At 41.6% G+C, this 17002-nt stretch overlaps 1 protein-coding gene across 10 annotated transcripts in view; it reads left to right on the top strand.

Moving 5' to 3' along the window:
- The window catches only part of TRPM3 (transient receptor potential cation channel subfamily M member 3), an 805281-nt gene that overhangs the window by 698617 nt on the left and 89662 nt on the right, over positions 1–17002 (top strand). For all 10 annotated transcript variants that reach the window (XM_043565212.1, XM_043565210.1, XM_043565217.1 and 7 more), the window contains 3 exons: positions 5916–6016; positions 7645–7779; positions 11460–11510. In XM_043565212.1, coding sequence (XP_043421147.1) covers positions 5916–6016; positions 7645–7779; positions 11460–11510 — 287 coding nt within the window. The remainder of the gene's footprint in view (positions 1–5915; positions 6017–7644; positions 7780–11459; positions 11511–17002) is intronic.

Genomic DNA, 17002 nt, shown 5'->3' with positions numbered 1-17002 from the left:
TTCACTGTCAGCATGGAGATCAATGCCAGGCTCAAACAGACCAAGCATGAGATCATGAGCTGAGCAGAAATCAGCAGTCAGATGTTCAACCTACTGAGCCACCCAGGCACCCCATCATCAAAGACTTTTTAACTGCCAAATCTAATGCACATTTTGAGGTTCATTCATTCATTCATTCAACAAATGGTTATTGAACACCTGTTATGTGCCAAGCACTGCTCTGGACTCTAAGAATACCGCAGTGAATAAGGTAGACTAACTTCCTGGCCTCTTGAGGTTTACGCTCTGGGGACAGAAATAAATAATAAACTAATAGACATATAGCTGGTGCCTTGTAATAAAAAGTTATAGAGAAGGAAAGTCAGTCTTTTTTACTTACCCTCTTTGCAGATTTTGACCTAATGATCACCTCCTCTTTCTTAAAAACCTCTCTTCCTATAGTGTAGGGCACCATGATCTCCAAGTTCTCTTCCTATATCTCTGTTGAATGTGTGTGTGAGTGTGTGATTTCTTTCTAAAGATTTGCTTTACTTTCATAGCCTTTAAATGTTGGTATTATTCCATGACCAATCCTCTTCTCTCTTCCTATCACCTTCATGCAATGTTTTCCAAATCTCTGTCTCCAGACCTAATCCCTCCCCTGCCCCACATCTCAATATCCAATGGCCTCTGGTCATTCCCACCTGGATGGCTATACCACAGGCATTTCAAGCTCATTATATTCAAGATTGCAATTTTGCTGCCCCTCAAATCGTGTTTTTATCTTACATTGCCAATCTCAGTTGGCCATCATGGACCCAGGCCCCCAAGGAGACCACTTTTGACTTCTCTTGCTCCCCACTTTAAATCTCTCATCCACAGCTATCCATTGTGCTTTATAAATATCCCTCCATCCAAACTGCTCCTTCAGATCATTATCCCTTTCCTAGAATATTGCAATACTTTCCTTATTACTCTTTCTCCCTCCAGTCCAATGTCCCTTCCAATCCACCCTTCACACTGGTGCCAAAGGAATTTCTCTAATATGTATATCTGACACATTATTTCTGAAACAAGTGTTTCCAGTGGTTTCTCCGTGTCTCCAGGATAAAGGGAGACTCCTCCAACATCATTTATAAGTCCTTCCATTCTGGCTTCAGCTCTCTCTGCTAACTCACATATACCTCAAGCTTTGAATCTTCCTCAGTGTCTTCCCATGAATTGCCTAAATTTGCAGGGGTATTGAACTCTCCCAATCCTTTCCTAGGCTGTTTCTTTTCATACAATGCCTTTCTTCATCTCATCCATCTCGTGAATTAATCCCTTGCTTAAGACCATTATGTATGCACTTAAATATGCTTCAGCCTCCTGCAGAAAGAGGAAATAATAAAACTGTATTTTTTATGTCTTATACCTACTTGTATTCATTCCCACATCAGGACCTTTATACTCGATGTTGCCTTGACCTGGAGTGCTCTCCCCACCCCAACCACCACAAGTCCTTCACATGGTGGCATTTTCTAATTATTTCGGTCCAGTTCAAATGTTATTCTCAGGGAGGTCTCCTGTCCATTCAACCCTCTACCACCACCCTGGTCATTCTCAGTACCACCATTAAACCAGTGCTTTCAAGGGCCTTCTTCATGCCTTCCTAGGATCTGGCATGAGCCAGGGTGGCAGTGTCATGTGGGTGGCATAACCCTTAGCTCAAACCAGGATCTTCATGGACCCCAGACCCATTTCAATATTTCAAGGCACCTTCCAACCCTCTAGTTCCCACACAGGGTCAACCAGATTTCCCACAGGACACCCAGACTTGTACCTACAAAGATATCCAATGGCTTCATATCCAGCTCTGGTTTCGGAAGGACAGCCTGGCCAGCTGCTTGCATCATGTGAGACTGGGTAGCCAGAACGGTGCTGCCACATTGATTTGGAGTGACTCAAATTGTTCCTATAGACACAGGTCCCACTCCTGGGAATGGCACTGCTCCTTCATGGCATTTACACAATCAGAAAGTATACTGTTTCTTAGTTTGTTCATTTATTTTCTGAGTGCTGCTCTTCTACTAGTAGAAGTAAGTAGTAAGCTCTGTGCAAAGAGTGATCTCAGCTACCTTCTTCACCATGGGATGTTCAGTGTTAAAACAGTTCCTGGCACAGAAGGTATTCAATATCTGTTGAGCACGAGATGATGTATTTAATTACAGACCTAACCCCTCCTCTAGAATGCAAGCTCTCAAGACAAAGGACTCTATATTACTCATCTTGGTCCTCATACTGTATCATACCTGCCATAGGAGAAGGCATGAAATCTGTAGTTTTTAATGTGTAAATCAATTAATAAACAGATGAATAAGTGAATGAAAATATATTATCTAGACTCAAGGTTCTTAACCTTGCCTTCATGATTTTAATGTCAAAGGAAGGTTAAAGACCTCTTATTCTTAAAAGCTTTTGGGGAGCTTTTAAAAACTGCAGTGCCCAGGACCAATGAAACCAGAATCTCTGGGATGGCTCCCAAGTATCAGTCTATTTTAAGCTTTTCAGGCAATTCCAAAATATAGACGCAGTTCAGCATAGGGTGACCACCCATCCAGGTTTGTGCAGGACTGAGGGTTCTCTCAGGAGGTGGAAATTTCAGTGCTAACACCGTGACTCTCCTAGGCAACTGGGCTGGTTGGTCACCCTGGCTGAGAACCTCTGATCCAAACTGTCACCCAGGATCATTCTTGATGTACTTTCAATTTTTGAGAAGTCAAGACTCATTGGCTTCCTGCTTTCACTTGACACTTAGGTAATTACATACAGGTAACTCACATTGACTTTAATGTAATGTCAGTGACTTTGCTTCCTCCTATGTGTTCCTGTTCAGACTGTGCTGCGACCATTGACTGGGTGACATACAAATCTGTGGCATACAGATGGCAAAGGGAATGATTAAACCATTACAGCAGGTCACCCACAACCAGCAGAGCAGCTAAGGAAGCAAAGGAAAGTATAGAGTGCTACCTTTCCAAATCCAGCCCCAGTGAGCCTTCACTTTTTTTCCTTAAAAGTGATGATAGTACATTTTGACACGTTCCTATTTATCACTTATTTACACCAGTTACCCTAGTATTAGTTTGCAGTTTTTGATGTTACCCCCTGAGGTGATAAATAATTTTAATAGAAAAAATCCCTGTATGAACTGAATTAATATTCATCATTCCAAACGCTAATTAATTTACTACAAGTATACTGAATCCATCAATGCGTGGGCACCAGAATCAAAAATGCCCTTTGACCTCTGAAGAGAATGTGGCACACAGCTCTCTGGGGCCTTTGTTACCCAAAGGGAGGTCTCAGATCATCAGCACCAGCACCACCTGGGAGCTTTTTAGAAATGCAGAAACTCAGGCTCCACCCCAGATCTGCTAAATCTTAATCTCTAGAAGTGGGGCCCAAGAATCTGTTTTAAAAAGCTCTCCAGCTTATTCTTTTGCATGCTCAAATTAGAGAAGCGCCCCTCTAGAGAACATTTTGCTCCCCTAATTCTTAACTTCAACATCTCAGAGCCAAGAGGAAAGAGGCAAAGGGAGGCAGCAGAAGAGACATGTAGCACAGTGGTTCCCAAGCCCTGGAGCACATTGAAAACACCTGGAGATCTTTAAAACTATCAGAGCCTGGCCCCACCCCAAACAATGTGATGTAATTGTTTTGGGGTGCACTCTGGGCGTACAGATGTTTTAGAAGCTTCCCAGGTGATTCTACTGTGCAATAGACTTTGGGAATCACCGATACAGTCTGATCACCAGCAGCCCTATCTACAGCACTCCAGTGCTGAAGAATCCAGGAAAATGGGCAGGACTAGCATTTGCTGTCCCTCCTTCCCTCACAAACATCAGAATCTGCAGACATGGAATGAAGGAAAAACTCACTAGGGCTGAATCTCACCTCTGGCATGATAAATGCTTCTTCTGTTTACCTTCTGTTAGTAGCTACATGGTTTTTTACCTCTCTGGACCTCAGTATCTTCGTCTATCAAATGGAGATAATAAGACCCATTTCTCAGGATTTGGGGGGACATTGTATATGATAATACATGGAAGTGCCTAATATTTTGCCTAGCACATATTAGATGTCCAAAAAATCTGAGCCATATTAAGAGTGCTGTCTCTGTACTGTGCTCCCCTGCTGGTGGGACCTCTAGCAACATGGAGTCAGGCAAATATTTAGGGACATCTCCTGTTCAGGGTACTAAGGATGTCAATTGCAAAAACCCTGTTTACATGTGCACGTTCACTATATGGTTTCATTTTAGTCTCACATTCCAGTCAGTAAACAGGATAATTCTTATGGTCCCCATTTCACAAGATGATAAAACAGTGGCACAGAGAGGTCCACTGTCACATAACTGCAAAATAGCAGACGTTGGTCCCCTGATGGTAGCCCAGCATTATCTCCGCCTACCATTCTCGGCTTCACACCCAGCTGCTTGGCAGGTTACGTGTATTGACAGGATGCGTCGATCTAGACCAGCTCTATTCTAATAGAACATTCTGTGATGATGGAATTGTTCTGAATCAACACTCTCCAGTTCATAGGCCACCAGCCACATACAGCTACGGAGCATTTGACATGTGGCTGGTGTGACTGAAGCATTAAAGTTTATTTAATTTTAAATAATTTAGATTTAAACAGCCACAGGTGGACAGCACAGATTTAGCCACCCAGTCTGGAGAATGAAAGGAGAACTTAAAAATCTATTCCAGTGGCTTCTACCCACAAATCTAAGGAAACCTAAGTCATTTCTTTTTATTCTCTTAAAAGATCTTCTTAACTCTTTTTCAGTAGAGTGGCAAAGCTGGCTCACTAAGATACGAGGACACTGTTACCATGTGACTTACAATTTGAATGATGCATTGCACCAAAGATTGGCCAGTAGAAACAAAATGTGTCGCAGGGCAACGCTTCTCAAACTTTAATGTGTGCATGAATCATCTGAGATCTTGTTAAAATATAGATTCTGATATAGGGTAGGGCCTGAGGGTCTGTATGTATGTATATATATACATATATATACATATATATATATATATAGTTTATTTATTTACTTATTTACTTATTTATTTATTATTTATTTTATTTATTTACTTATATAAATATATATAGTTTATTTTTATATATATAAAATATATATTTTATTTATTTATATATTTTATTTATTTACTTATATAAATATATATAGTTTATTTATTTACTTATTTACTTATTTATTTATTATTTATTTTATTTATTTACTTATTTATTTATTTTGAGAGGGAGCTAGCACATGCATCAGCAGGGGAGGGGGCAGAGAGAGAAGGAGAGAGAGAGAATCCCAAGCAGGTTCCGCACTGGCAGGGCGAAGCCCGGTACAGGGCTCAAACCCATGAACTTTGAGATCATGACCTGAGCCGAAACCAAGCGTCAGATGCCCAACCCACTGAGCCACCCAGGCACCCCAGAGGGTCTGCATTTCTAAAAAGTTCCCTGGGTGATGCTGCTTCTGCTGCTGCTTGGCTCCGTGGGCCATACTTTGAACAGCAACACTTGAGCAGTAGTCTTCAATGAGCTGATTTTGTCTCCTTCCTCCTGGATGCATTTGGTGGCATCTGGAGACACTTTGGATTGTTGTGACTCGGGTGGAGGTTGGGGGTGTCACTGGCATCCACTGGATTGAATTCAGGGATGCTGCTAAATAGTCTACAATGTACAAAATGGCCCCCCACAGTAAACAATTATCCTGCCCCAAATACCAACAGTACCGAGTCAGGGAACCCCTGCTGTACAGCTGAGTCTACTCCCCAAGAAGAGGGGGACTGACCAGAGAGTAATAGAGTAGGTCTTCTCGGCATAATAACTGATCATTGTTTTCTCTCTCCCACTCTTTTCCCCTACTTGTCTACACACAGGAGCCAATGCCTCGGCCCCGGACCAGCTGAGCTTAGCTCTAGCCTGGAACAGAGTGGACATCGCTCGCAGCCAGATCTTTATTTATGGGCAGCAGTGGCCGGTAGAGTATATGTCATCACCCCCCTGGAAAGCCCACTTGCGTGGGCAAGTGTATTTGCTTAAGAAGTCTCTGAGAGCGGCTTGAGAAACTGCTGCCTCTTCTCTAGGATGGAAATGTTCCCTTGCAGCCATCCTCAGCCTCAGCCCCTTTCTCATATTTAGGAAAACACTGCCACCTGGTTGAAGACGCCACAAAGCACAACTGCAAACATTCCAGACATTCCCATCTCTGAGTGGCCTTTGATGGCAATTTTCAGCTGCAACCGATGCCATTTCTTTTACACGTCTAAAAAAAAAAAACCCCGTATAAGACAAAAAATGGTATCAATTAAAATTAAGGAAGGAGTGGAATTAGCAGTTTGTTTCTGGTTGTCTTGGAGGTCGCCGCTTCTGAGTCGTGGCCACCCCAGGCTAGCACATGGCTGAGTCGCACCTCGGGATGCAGAATTAGCAGGTGCCATCTGGTCCTGGTGGCTGAGCACAGGCCCTCCCCATCCCCAACAACCACACAGAGGCAACCAAAGCTTTATATAACTGTTCTTGGTGTGTTTCCCTCAATTGACACTACCAAAAATAAAAACTTGGAAAATTGGCTATTGGGCGGCTTATGCATGTGTCCCCAAGAGGCGGCCAGCAGTCTGAAATTTGATCTCTGTGCCCGGAATAACTGAAGGGCAATGCCCTCATGGGCAGGTCTTATTTAACCCTTCCTTTCTCCCAGAGAGCTTCTGCCTCCGGTTGAGCCCCTGTCTTTATTTATAGTGCTGCTAATGGATTGCTAGTGTGGAAAGACTGGTCAAGGAGTCTGGACACTGGGAAATTTTTGTGAAAGGAATTAAATAAAACCCTAGTAAACAGACCAAAGAACCTACATAATTGAGGGTCTCTGCACTGAAATGGGTGAGACAGAGTCAAGGTAGTCTAACAATGAAAAGACAGAAGAGCCTACTTTTTTTAATGTTTATTTTTGAGAGAGAGAGAGAGAAAAAGAGAGAGAGAGAGGCAGAATGTGAGCAGGGGAGGGGCAGAGAGAGAGGGAGACACAGAATCCGAAGCAGGCTCCAGGCTCTGAGCTGTCAGCACACAGCCCAACGCAGGGCTCGAACTCACAGACCGTGAGATCATGACCCTGAGGCGAAGTTGGACGCTTAACCGACAGAGCCACCCAGGTGCCCTGAGCCTACTTTTTGATCTCTTTGCTAGGGTCCCTTTTTTCAAGGTGGCCAAGGATCTAATTCAGAGCCTCAGAAAGAAGGAAATGAGGGCAGCAAAGTAGCCAGTTTGGCATTTCACTAGTGTTGCAGAAGTTTGGTCAGAGAATTGGGAAAGGAAAACCTTGTACACCCTTGTACCTTCTTGGGATCCAGAAGAAAAAAGAGAGTCAAGGAGGAAATAGCTTTTGGAAGTAGAAACCTTGAATTTTATTTGCAAAGACAGACCCCAAAACACAAGAGAGATTGTGGCTGTCCCAAAAGTGGAGGTGGGAACAGTCTTGCCAGCATGTTCTTGGATGTGCTGAAGGTTTACCAGATATCAAAGGCATCCATTTCTAAACTGTTCAGGTGAACAGCACCAAGCAACTGCATCCCTGGACCCTGGGGCAGACTAACTCAGTGACTTGATTTGCAGGTGGGTTCTTTGGAGCAAGCCATGTTGGATGCCCTAGTTCTGGACAGAGTGGATTTTGTGAAATTACTCATAGAGAATGGAGTAAGCATGCACCGTTTTCTCACCATCTCCAGACTAGAGGAATTGTACAATACGGTAGGACCAAGCTAAGGCGCTTTTTATTTTCTCTGTGTTTTTTGTTTTACCTTCTCCTGCCCCCCCACATGCCTGTGAGTCTCTCCCCTCCCCTCCAAATGCATGGATCATTTTCCACAAATACTCCCTTAGACCTGTAGACGACAACGCCAAGTCACCAAGATCCCACTTGTTTTAACTGCTCAGTTGTCAGTGGAAAGCTAACATTCTCAGATTCTTACACAAAACCACAAGACTCTGGGAATTAGAACACAGTTTATACTATAAGCCCAGAGGGCGTTTGAGGCAAGCAGAGGGGAATTGATTTAACTCAACGCATCAAAAGGAGACCAATTAACTATCCTGCATCATCTTGTTATTCTCAGAGCTACCATCATTCATCCCCTTGCCACCAAAATGGAATAAAATGTAAAATACTCCTTATTTGGAGTTGCCCCAAAATATTTTTTGTATCATGTAATAATTTGCCAATTCGTTTACTAGGGATACCAAGGAGTAACCATAAAGAAAAACTACTATTTATGAAGTTTTTTATACTATTCAATGAATTAAGTACATTGGCTCTGAGCTGAGACTCATTAAAACCCAATGAAGTTTAAAGAGTAGATATTGGAACCTTCAAGAAGAGAACAAGGTATCTGGAGAGTACAAATGAGGAAGGTTAAGAAAAACTTTCTTCCCAAAGGCTCTGGACCTACTCAATAGTTTTTGCTACTTGTTCTTTTAATTTCACATTCTACCAGGACAAACTCCTTTGGCTCTCCAGTAGACTTCTAATGTGGTATCCTTACATAAACTCCATTGCTCCATTTCCCAAATACTCTTTCAATCCATCTGTGATTAACATGTTGGGGAGGTAATTCCTATGACAAATCAGAAGCAGTATTAAATATATAAGCATTCTTAATCAAGGTCAATAAATTTTTACTTGGAATTTTTTTTAAAAAGAGTAGACATTGTTTTCCTCCATTTTGCAGATAAGAAAACTGAGGCCAAGAAGGGAATTGGTTTATCCAAGACCACAAAACTCCTAAGTTAAAAAGAAAGCCAGTACTGAACCAACACTTTTGTCTCAGAGGTTATTCTTCTCCTCATTGGTCATAATGCTCCTCTGTTCCACCACCCACAGCACTAATAAGATGGAACTTATTGACCTATTCTCCAGCTAGTGGTGGGTGTTAGATGCTGCCACACTGGCTCTATCTCACTCCTGATGCTGGAACTAGAAAACAGGTTAGCAGAGTGGCTCCAGGTTTCTGTGTCCTCTGCAGAGTTTTCTTAGTTCTGCATAGTAAAAATTCCAGTAAGAATAACAGACTGAATTAAAAGAAAGAGTAGGAGGCCCCAGCTTCCATCCCCATAATAAAGATCAATAATTAGCTATAGGAGAAGTGGATAAATTCCTAGAAATGTACAACCAACCAAGTCTGAATCATGAAGAAATAGAAAAATTTGAACAGACCAATCAATAACAAGTAAGGAGATTGAGTTAGTAATCAGAAACCTCCCAACAAAGAAAAGCCCAGGAGCAGGTGGGCTTCACAGGGGAATTTGGTGAATTCTACAAAACATTTAAAGAATTAACCCCAATTCTTTTCCAACTTTTCAAAAACATTAAAGAGGAGGCAGTACTTACAAACTTATTTTAGGAGGCCAGCACTAATTACCCTCACACCAAAGCCAGATAAGGACACTACAAGAAAAGAAAACTATAGGCCAATATCCTTAATGAATATACATGGAAAAATTCTCAACAAAATACTAATAATCCAAATTCAACAGCACATTAAAAAGTTCATACACCATGATCAAATGGGATTCCATTCCTAAATGCAAGGATGGTTCAATAAATGCAGATCAATAAAGGCATACCACATTAATAGAATGAAAGATAAAAATCAAATCATCTCAATAGGTGTAGAAAAAGCATTTGCAATGTTCAACATCCTTTCATGGTAAAATCTCTCAATAAACTGGATATAGAAGGAACACACTTCAATATAACAAAGGCCACTTGTGATAAATTCACAACTAATATCATACTCAATGGTAAAAAGGTTGAAGGTTTTCTCTCAGAGATCAGGAATAAGTTAATAGTGCCCACTCTCTCCACTCTTATTAAACATGGTATTGGAAGTCCTAGCCAAAGCAGTCAGACAAAGGAAGGAAGGAAGGAAGGAAGGAAGGAAGGAAGGAAGGAAGGAAGGAAGGATGTGAGGGAGGGAGGGAAGAAAGGGAGAAGAAAGAACAGAGGGAGGGGGAAAAAGGAATCCAATTTGGAAAGGAAGAAGTAAAACTGTCTTTGCTGATAACGTGATCTTATATATAAAAATTCCTAAAGACTTCACATACACACACACACACACACACACACACACACAACTATTAGAAATAATAATTTTTTTTCAACGTTTATTTATTTTTGGGACAGAGAGAGACAGAGCATGAACGGGGGAGGGGCAGAGAGAGAGGGAGACACAGAATCGGAAACAGGCTCCAGGCTCTGAGCCATCAGCCCAGAGCCTGACGCGGGGCTCGAACTCACAGACCGCGAGATCGTGACCTGGCTGAAGTCGGACGCTTAACCGACTGCGCCACCCAGGCGCCCCAGAAATAATAAATGAATCCAATAGAGTTTCATGACACAAAATCAATATACAAAAATCAGTTGCATGTCTATACACTAACACAGAACTCTATGAAAATAGAATAAAACAATCCCATTTACTTCACAATATCATCAAAAACTGTAAAATACTTCAGGATAAATTTAACCAAGAAGTAAAAGATCTATAAAGTAAAAATTGTAAGACACTGATTAAAGAAATTGAAGACGACACAAGTAAATGGAAAGATATCCCATAGCCATGGATTAGAAGTGTTAATGTTAAAATGTCCATACCACCCAAAGCCTTTTATAAGTTCAGTGCAATCCCTTTCAAAATTCCAGTGGCATTTTTTCATAGAAATAGAAGAAACTGTCTTAAAATTCACATGGAACTACAAAGGACCCTGAATATCCAAAGCAATCTTGAGAGAGAAGAACAAAGTAGAGGCATCACATTTCCTGATTTCAAACTATTTCACGAAGCTATAGGAATCAAGACAGTAGAGTATTGTCATTAAAACAGACACATAGACCAATAGAACAGAGTTACAAGCCCAGCAATAGATACATGCACATGTGGTCAATTAATATTTGAAAAGGGAGCCAGATATTTAAACACAGTGTAGAGGATCCTCAAAATATTTGGGGCTGAGGGGTGGGGAAAATGGGAGATGTTAGCTAAAGGGTATTAACTTTCAGTTATAGGACAAATAAATTCCAGGGGTCATATGTATAGCATGGTGACTATAGTTAACAACACTCTATTGTATAATTGAAAGTTGCTATGAGATTAGGCTTTAATGTTCTTATCATAACAACAACAAAACGGTTGACAACCTCCTTTACAAAGACTGAACCTAGAAATCAAATGCTCTTTCTTGAGGAACCACAATCCCAAATTCTGCCAGTGTGTGTGTTTGGAAGAGCCAGGTACAACTGAGCAACTAGAACAAGGCTCATCATGAAGAAAGACCCCCTCCTCCTCCAGATCCCTTCCTTCCAGATCCTTCTTGCCTTGCCAATGAGAGCCCCTGACTAGCAAAACCATCTGATTCTTCTTTATTGTTTTCAGAGACATGGGCCCTCAAATACATTGTACCACTTGGTCAGGGATGTCAAAAAGGTAAGAACCCTCTCGACTGCAGGTCGGAGGCCCTGTCTTGACTGCTTCCTGTGATTAGAAAGCGCCTGTGTTTTGCATGCACTGCCAGAGCGCTCCTGTCCCTGCGAGACGCCTCATTTCAGGACACTGTTGTGTGTGTTGCCTTTTAACTATGACATCTTTGCTTACAATGCAGCTGTGGTTTTACCTCCAGTCTCCGTGGTTTTAGATGCTTTCTTTGGACATAATGTTTTTAGATAGCGGAACGCTAGGCTTTGCCCCATGCTGTGTGGATTTATGCCATTGCCTGTTTTCTTCCCTGCGCCCCTCACTGTTCGGGGAGCTGGTTTCCATGTTGTGTGACCAACCGTAGGAGGTATCTGCACATACCAGCTCCTGATGCGATGCATCACTGTCACTCCTAACACTATTTGGAGCTCAGGAAACATAGCTGAAAAAGTCTCAGAGAATCAGAAACTAAAATGCATACGTGCATTCCGTTCTTCTAACGCTTTATTTTTTCCAGCATATTTTTTCACGTGGACCATCTAACTTGAGGGGAGGTTTAAAAAAAGAAAAGAAAAAGGCAGTAGGTTTGGATGAAGCAGACTGATTCCCATATTACAGAGATAGAGGCTGAAATGTAAGGAGGTGAGAACTGTAGTACGTGGTTAGGAAAGAGGTAGAATTCGAACTCAGGTCCTTCGATGAACAAGAATATACCAAACCTTTAGTGATGACCAGAAGCATGGCACTAATCTATGCTTCCTATATGCTTCAGCTCACTTCATCTTCGTGACAATTCAATGAAGTGAATTATTATTTTATTATTATATAGTATGATTCCCATTTGTAGGTAAGAAGAGTGAGGTACAGGGAAAGCTGTGTTTGATCTTAGCCAAGTGCGTGTTCTTTTGCCCCGTACAAGCTCTCCCAGAGATAACTTTAATTCTGAATCCTTGACAGCCATTCCTAGTTGAAACTAATGTTTCAACTCCAAAGGATGGACTAGATGGGGGCGCTTTTCCCACCCCCAACACACACACACACACACACACACACACACACGCACGCACATGCACAGCCACCCACTAGTTTGTAGCAATTCTTCACCAAAGCCCAAAGGACATAGTCAGAGAAAGCTACAAAGTAAGGTAAAAAATATATGGAGTCACTGTCTAGAACTTCCCTTAGGAAAAGTAGCCACTTTTTAATTTTTCCCTTGAAAGGCCAAGTAAAGGTCCTGGGGCTGCTTGGAATGTACCTATTAGCCAGCTGGACCTTTGCTAGTAATGAGTAAAGGGGACAAAAAACAAAACAAAACAAAAACCAAAAACCCCTTCTGTTGGCTCTTGGAAGCTTTCCTCTCATCTCCACATGACTTTACTGAAGGATACTTCATCTGTTGTGAGTGAAGCCTGTTGTTCTTTCAAAGCAAGAGAACAGTCGCTGTGCAATCTGTACATCCAACGCAACCACCATTCTACCAAGATCACATCTTTCCTTGATCTGACGCATTGCGAGCCGTAATCACACCCGCCCTCAACAGAGCCATTTCTCTTACCCTCAAGTCTTCCAATTTTGTGTAATTTATCCTGCCTTAAAACTGCCTGGCAACTAAAGAGGGGGAAGTGTCTCAAAAGATTCAATGTACACATTTAACACATATTCTTTGCCAAGATATATGTTGCTCACATTCAATAAAATGTCCTGAGGGTTTTTTAATAATAAATAAGACATCGTCCCCCTCACCTTGAGCTAATCTGTGTCACTGCAGGAATTGTGAGTCTTTCTAGGGCAACAGCTATGCCTTTGTCCCTCAATCCCAGCCATCGGCCAATTTAAGCCTTCAAATAAAGTCACTGATTCACCTCCAACTCCTAGTTTTTCGATATCTTGACTGATTTCCAAAGGGATTTTTGCAGTTAGATTATACTGAGTATAAATGATCAAAACACCTCCTACTAGGTTCTCTTCTTTGTAGGACTCTGCTTTACGATATCATTTTCTCCCTTCTGAAATCTCATTAGCTGCCTACATTTGCCCCTGTCACTTGCATTAGAAGGCATGTATATTTAAGGGAAGGGTTTTTTAAAACATCTCAGCTAAAGATGGACTCCAAAAGTAATAGAAACTAACAAGAAAGACCATGATGGTTAGGGTTTGGGAGGAAGAAGTATTAGGAGCAGCTTTATTTTTCTTTTAAATGTGATCCAAATTTTGGAGCAAAAATACATAAAGATTCATTTAGGTACTGATTTATTAAGTGGAAAAAAATGATTACAAATGGTCCAGGATAGTTCTGAACTGGCTTATAGGAACAATTCATCCTTTTATGTGGGAAAGGAGACAGGCTTTAAAATGCTAAGAAAACCTTGGGCAGTGGAAGCAATTTTCAAAATTAAAGAACTTGATAGTTAGCATGCGCTTTGTGCTTTAAGATTACAAGACTTTATATTACATGTTAATTGATATGATCTGTGACAAAAAGAAAAAAAAAGTGAACCAGTAAGTGCTAAGCCCTGATAAAAAATGCTATTCTGAACCGTAAACACAGTGTTTGATGCTATGTCTATGAGATAAAATGCAAAGAGCTCTTACGGACCCAGGGAGTGCGTTTAAGAATAATCAGCTGGTCCTACGTTTATCAGTATGGTCTCTCCAAGTCGAATTCTCCTTTGACATCAACAGAACTGAATTCGGAGAAATGCTCCCAAGCTAATTTCAAAAATCTCACATTATTTATACCAGGGGAGCATTGAGGTCAATGGTTTGTTATTCAGCAACAATCAGAAATTTGAAATGATAAAGGCCAACCCAGTCCCCTGTTTTCCTGCATAAATCCATGGGACTCACCAATGCTACATTACAGCAGAGTGGCCTGAGTCTGTCTGCTTTTCCGTGAAATCTAACTTGCCATTTTTAGAAGCTAACTGTCTGCTCAATTTGTGCCTCTGTATGTTTTCAAGTACTAGTTTTTCCTTCTTAACTTACATGTCCTAAGACTTCAGATTACCTGGATTCTCATTCCCCACCAAGGGGCGGGGGGGGGGGGGGGTGATATCTGAGTATTATATAGAAGTAGTTGTGAAATTATGATAGCTTAAAATTCATTCACATGGGAATTAAGACAGGGCTTTGCAGAATGGAGAGGTGGGAGAAAAGTATTTCAGACCCTCGTTAGGTAAAGAAAGGATATTTTCATAATCCCATCAGCCAAATTCATGCAGATTTCCAAAAGCATTTTTATTTTTTTAAAGGCTGCCTGCTCTAGGGGCACCTGGCTGGCTCAGTTGGAAGAGCATGCAACTCTTGATCTCAGGGTTGTGAGTTCAAGCCCCACACTCAGTATAGAGACTACTTAAATAAATAAGACTTAAAAAAATAAAATAAAGGGTTGCTCGGTCTATAACCATGCCAACTATTGTGGGACTGTCCTCTTTGTCCATGAACTTTTGCCAGAGTACTCTTTTCTCCCCTCTTCCTTGGTAAACCTGACAACCAGCAACCATTTTATACCCGACATACATTAGAAGGAAACAAGCCCGTTTTGAAGGCTTGTTATAAGTTTCCACGAAATCTGAACAGCTGAAATCTGATGGTGAACGTCATGAGCTGACTTCTGAAAAAGATTTTATTTACAAGAGCCGATCTAATACATGCATTTAAACTATTCTTTTAATTAAAAGTCACCTTTAGGAGGGCATGGATGAAAATTTCAGAGTAGCAGCTCATGGCTTGAGAAAAAGAGACAACGTTTTCAGGTTGTCACATGGTACCTACCAATGGAGCCAAACTTCTCTGTTTCACTCTGTGGATCAAAGTATTTGAGTCACACAGCTTGCCGCGTGCTGGTAAGGCATGAAATGGGACATAAGTGTGTAGGCATTACCAATTGCCAAAGTAAATACCAAAAAAGGGAGGAGAGACTAATAGAAACAACAGACCAAAGGGGCATTATTCCAGTATCATTCTTGAATTCCTATTTGAAAAGCATCCAACCATAGGAAGACTCCTCCAGAAGGTTTTTGGACATTACCTGTGGTATATGAGGTGCCGTTCACGTTCTCTGCTTTTTCCAGAGGAGGTGGATGTGATGAGCACAACACCAGGCCTGTCTCTGGGCTCCCAGTTCCACTAACCAGATTTCAGGGGCGATTAGTGGAAACCCCATCAAGGGTGTGAGTTCTGGACAAGAATCTTTGCGCGGTGACCTAGCAGCATAGAAAAAAAAGAGCAGCCTGCCAGGCAGTGGTCAGACAATCAGACCTCTAGAAATAGACGGGACCTTAGAAGTAACTCTGTCCCAAGTGCCTGTTTTCAGAGTGTAAACTGAGGAACAGAGGAAGGAAGTGATCTCCTCACGTTCACAGAGAGGCACAGCTAGGGCCACCGTGCTAGCCCAGCTCTATTTCCACTGCCGGGTCATACACTGGGTGTTCTCTGTATCTGTGACATCTGAGGTCACAGGTGGCCACGGCCATCGGCACAGCACCTCAGACATGCCCCAATGTTACCAGCCCCCTCAAAGTTCACCCACAACAGATATGTCGCAAGAGGCCGAAATTGCACCCGATTCTACAAATTATATGAAACCTATTTCTTCTTCCCCAAAAGGTTTCCATTCTTCCTAGTAGAAATTGTGAAACTAATTTCCCTTAATTTCTCTGCTTTCCAGGCCTCGGTGCTGGTGGGGGAGGGGGCGATGAGGACAGACGCAATCAGTCTTGCAGGCTTTCAGACACATTACTTGGTAAAGTAAGCTCTCCCTCCTCCAGATATCACTTTAACAAGGGCATCTGACTCTCTTATTTCTAAATCCTCCAATCTGCTGTTTTCATTTGCATCGCCTTATTACCCACATAAAACAGAACAGGCACCTAAATGCTGGTGGAACCCTCACCGGCTTCGGTTAGGTGAACATCGCCCCCTTGTGGGCAAACAGAAATGCAGGCCAATTCCTTTAAGACGCTGGCTCAAAGCTAAGCAGAACCCAGAACGCTCACTAAATCCTTCCTCCTACTTCAGCCCAGATCACATTTAAATCACTTGAAAATAATAAAGCTTTATATGAGAAGTGCCTACAAAAAAAAAGACTCCAGAACTTTCTCTTGTTGTATATTAAACCTAGTAGCCCTTTGTGAATAAAATCATTTGCCAAAAATATTTTACTGGCCCATCTCAAATTTTTATTGAATTTTACCACGATCCCTTTCCTGATAACCCCCCACTCTTCTAGACAATTCAAAAGCATAATTATTGCCACTCACTTCAGGCAATATTGGTGTCTCGTTCTTAGAATTCAAACTGATGTTCACACATAGGTTTCTCAAAAGAAAATATACATAGGTGTTAGGTTTGCTGTTACTCATGATTCAAATGTAGAGAATTCTTACAGGATTAAAAATAAGGCACAAATTCATCGACTTGCTATGACTGCTTTTCAGTAGCATCACACAAAATCTTTTAGGGAATTTTCTGAACCCTGGGACTCAAGCATTATATAGAGACCA

Source organism: Prionailurus bengalensis, chromosome D4 (genome assembly GCF_016509475.1).
Source record: "Prionailurus bengalensis isolate Pbe53 chromosome D4, Fcat_Pben_1.1_paternal_pri, whole genome shotgun sequence".
Classification (NCBI taxonomy): Eukaryota; Metazoa; Chordata; class Mammalia; order Carnivora; family Felidae; genus Prionailurus; species Prionailurus bengalensis.
This window is presented reverse-complemented; position numbering and strand designations above follow the sequence as displayed.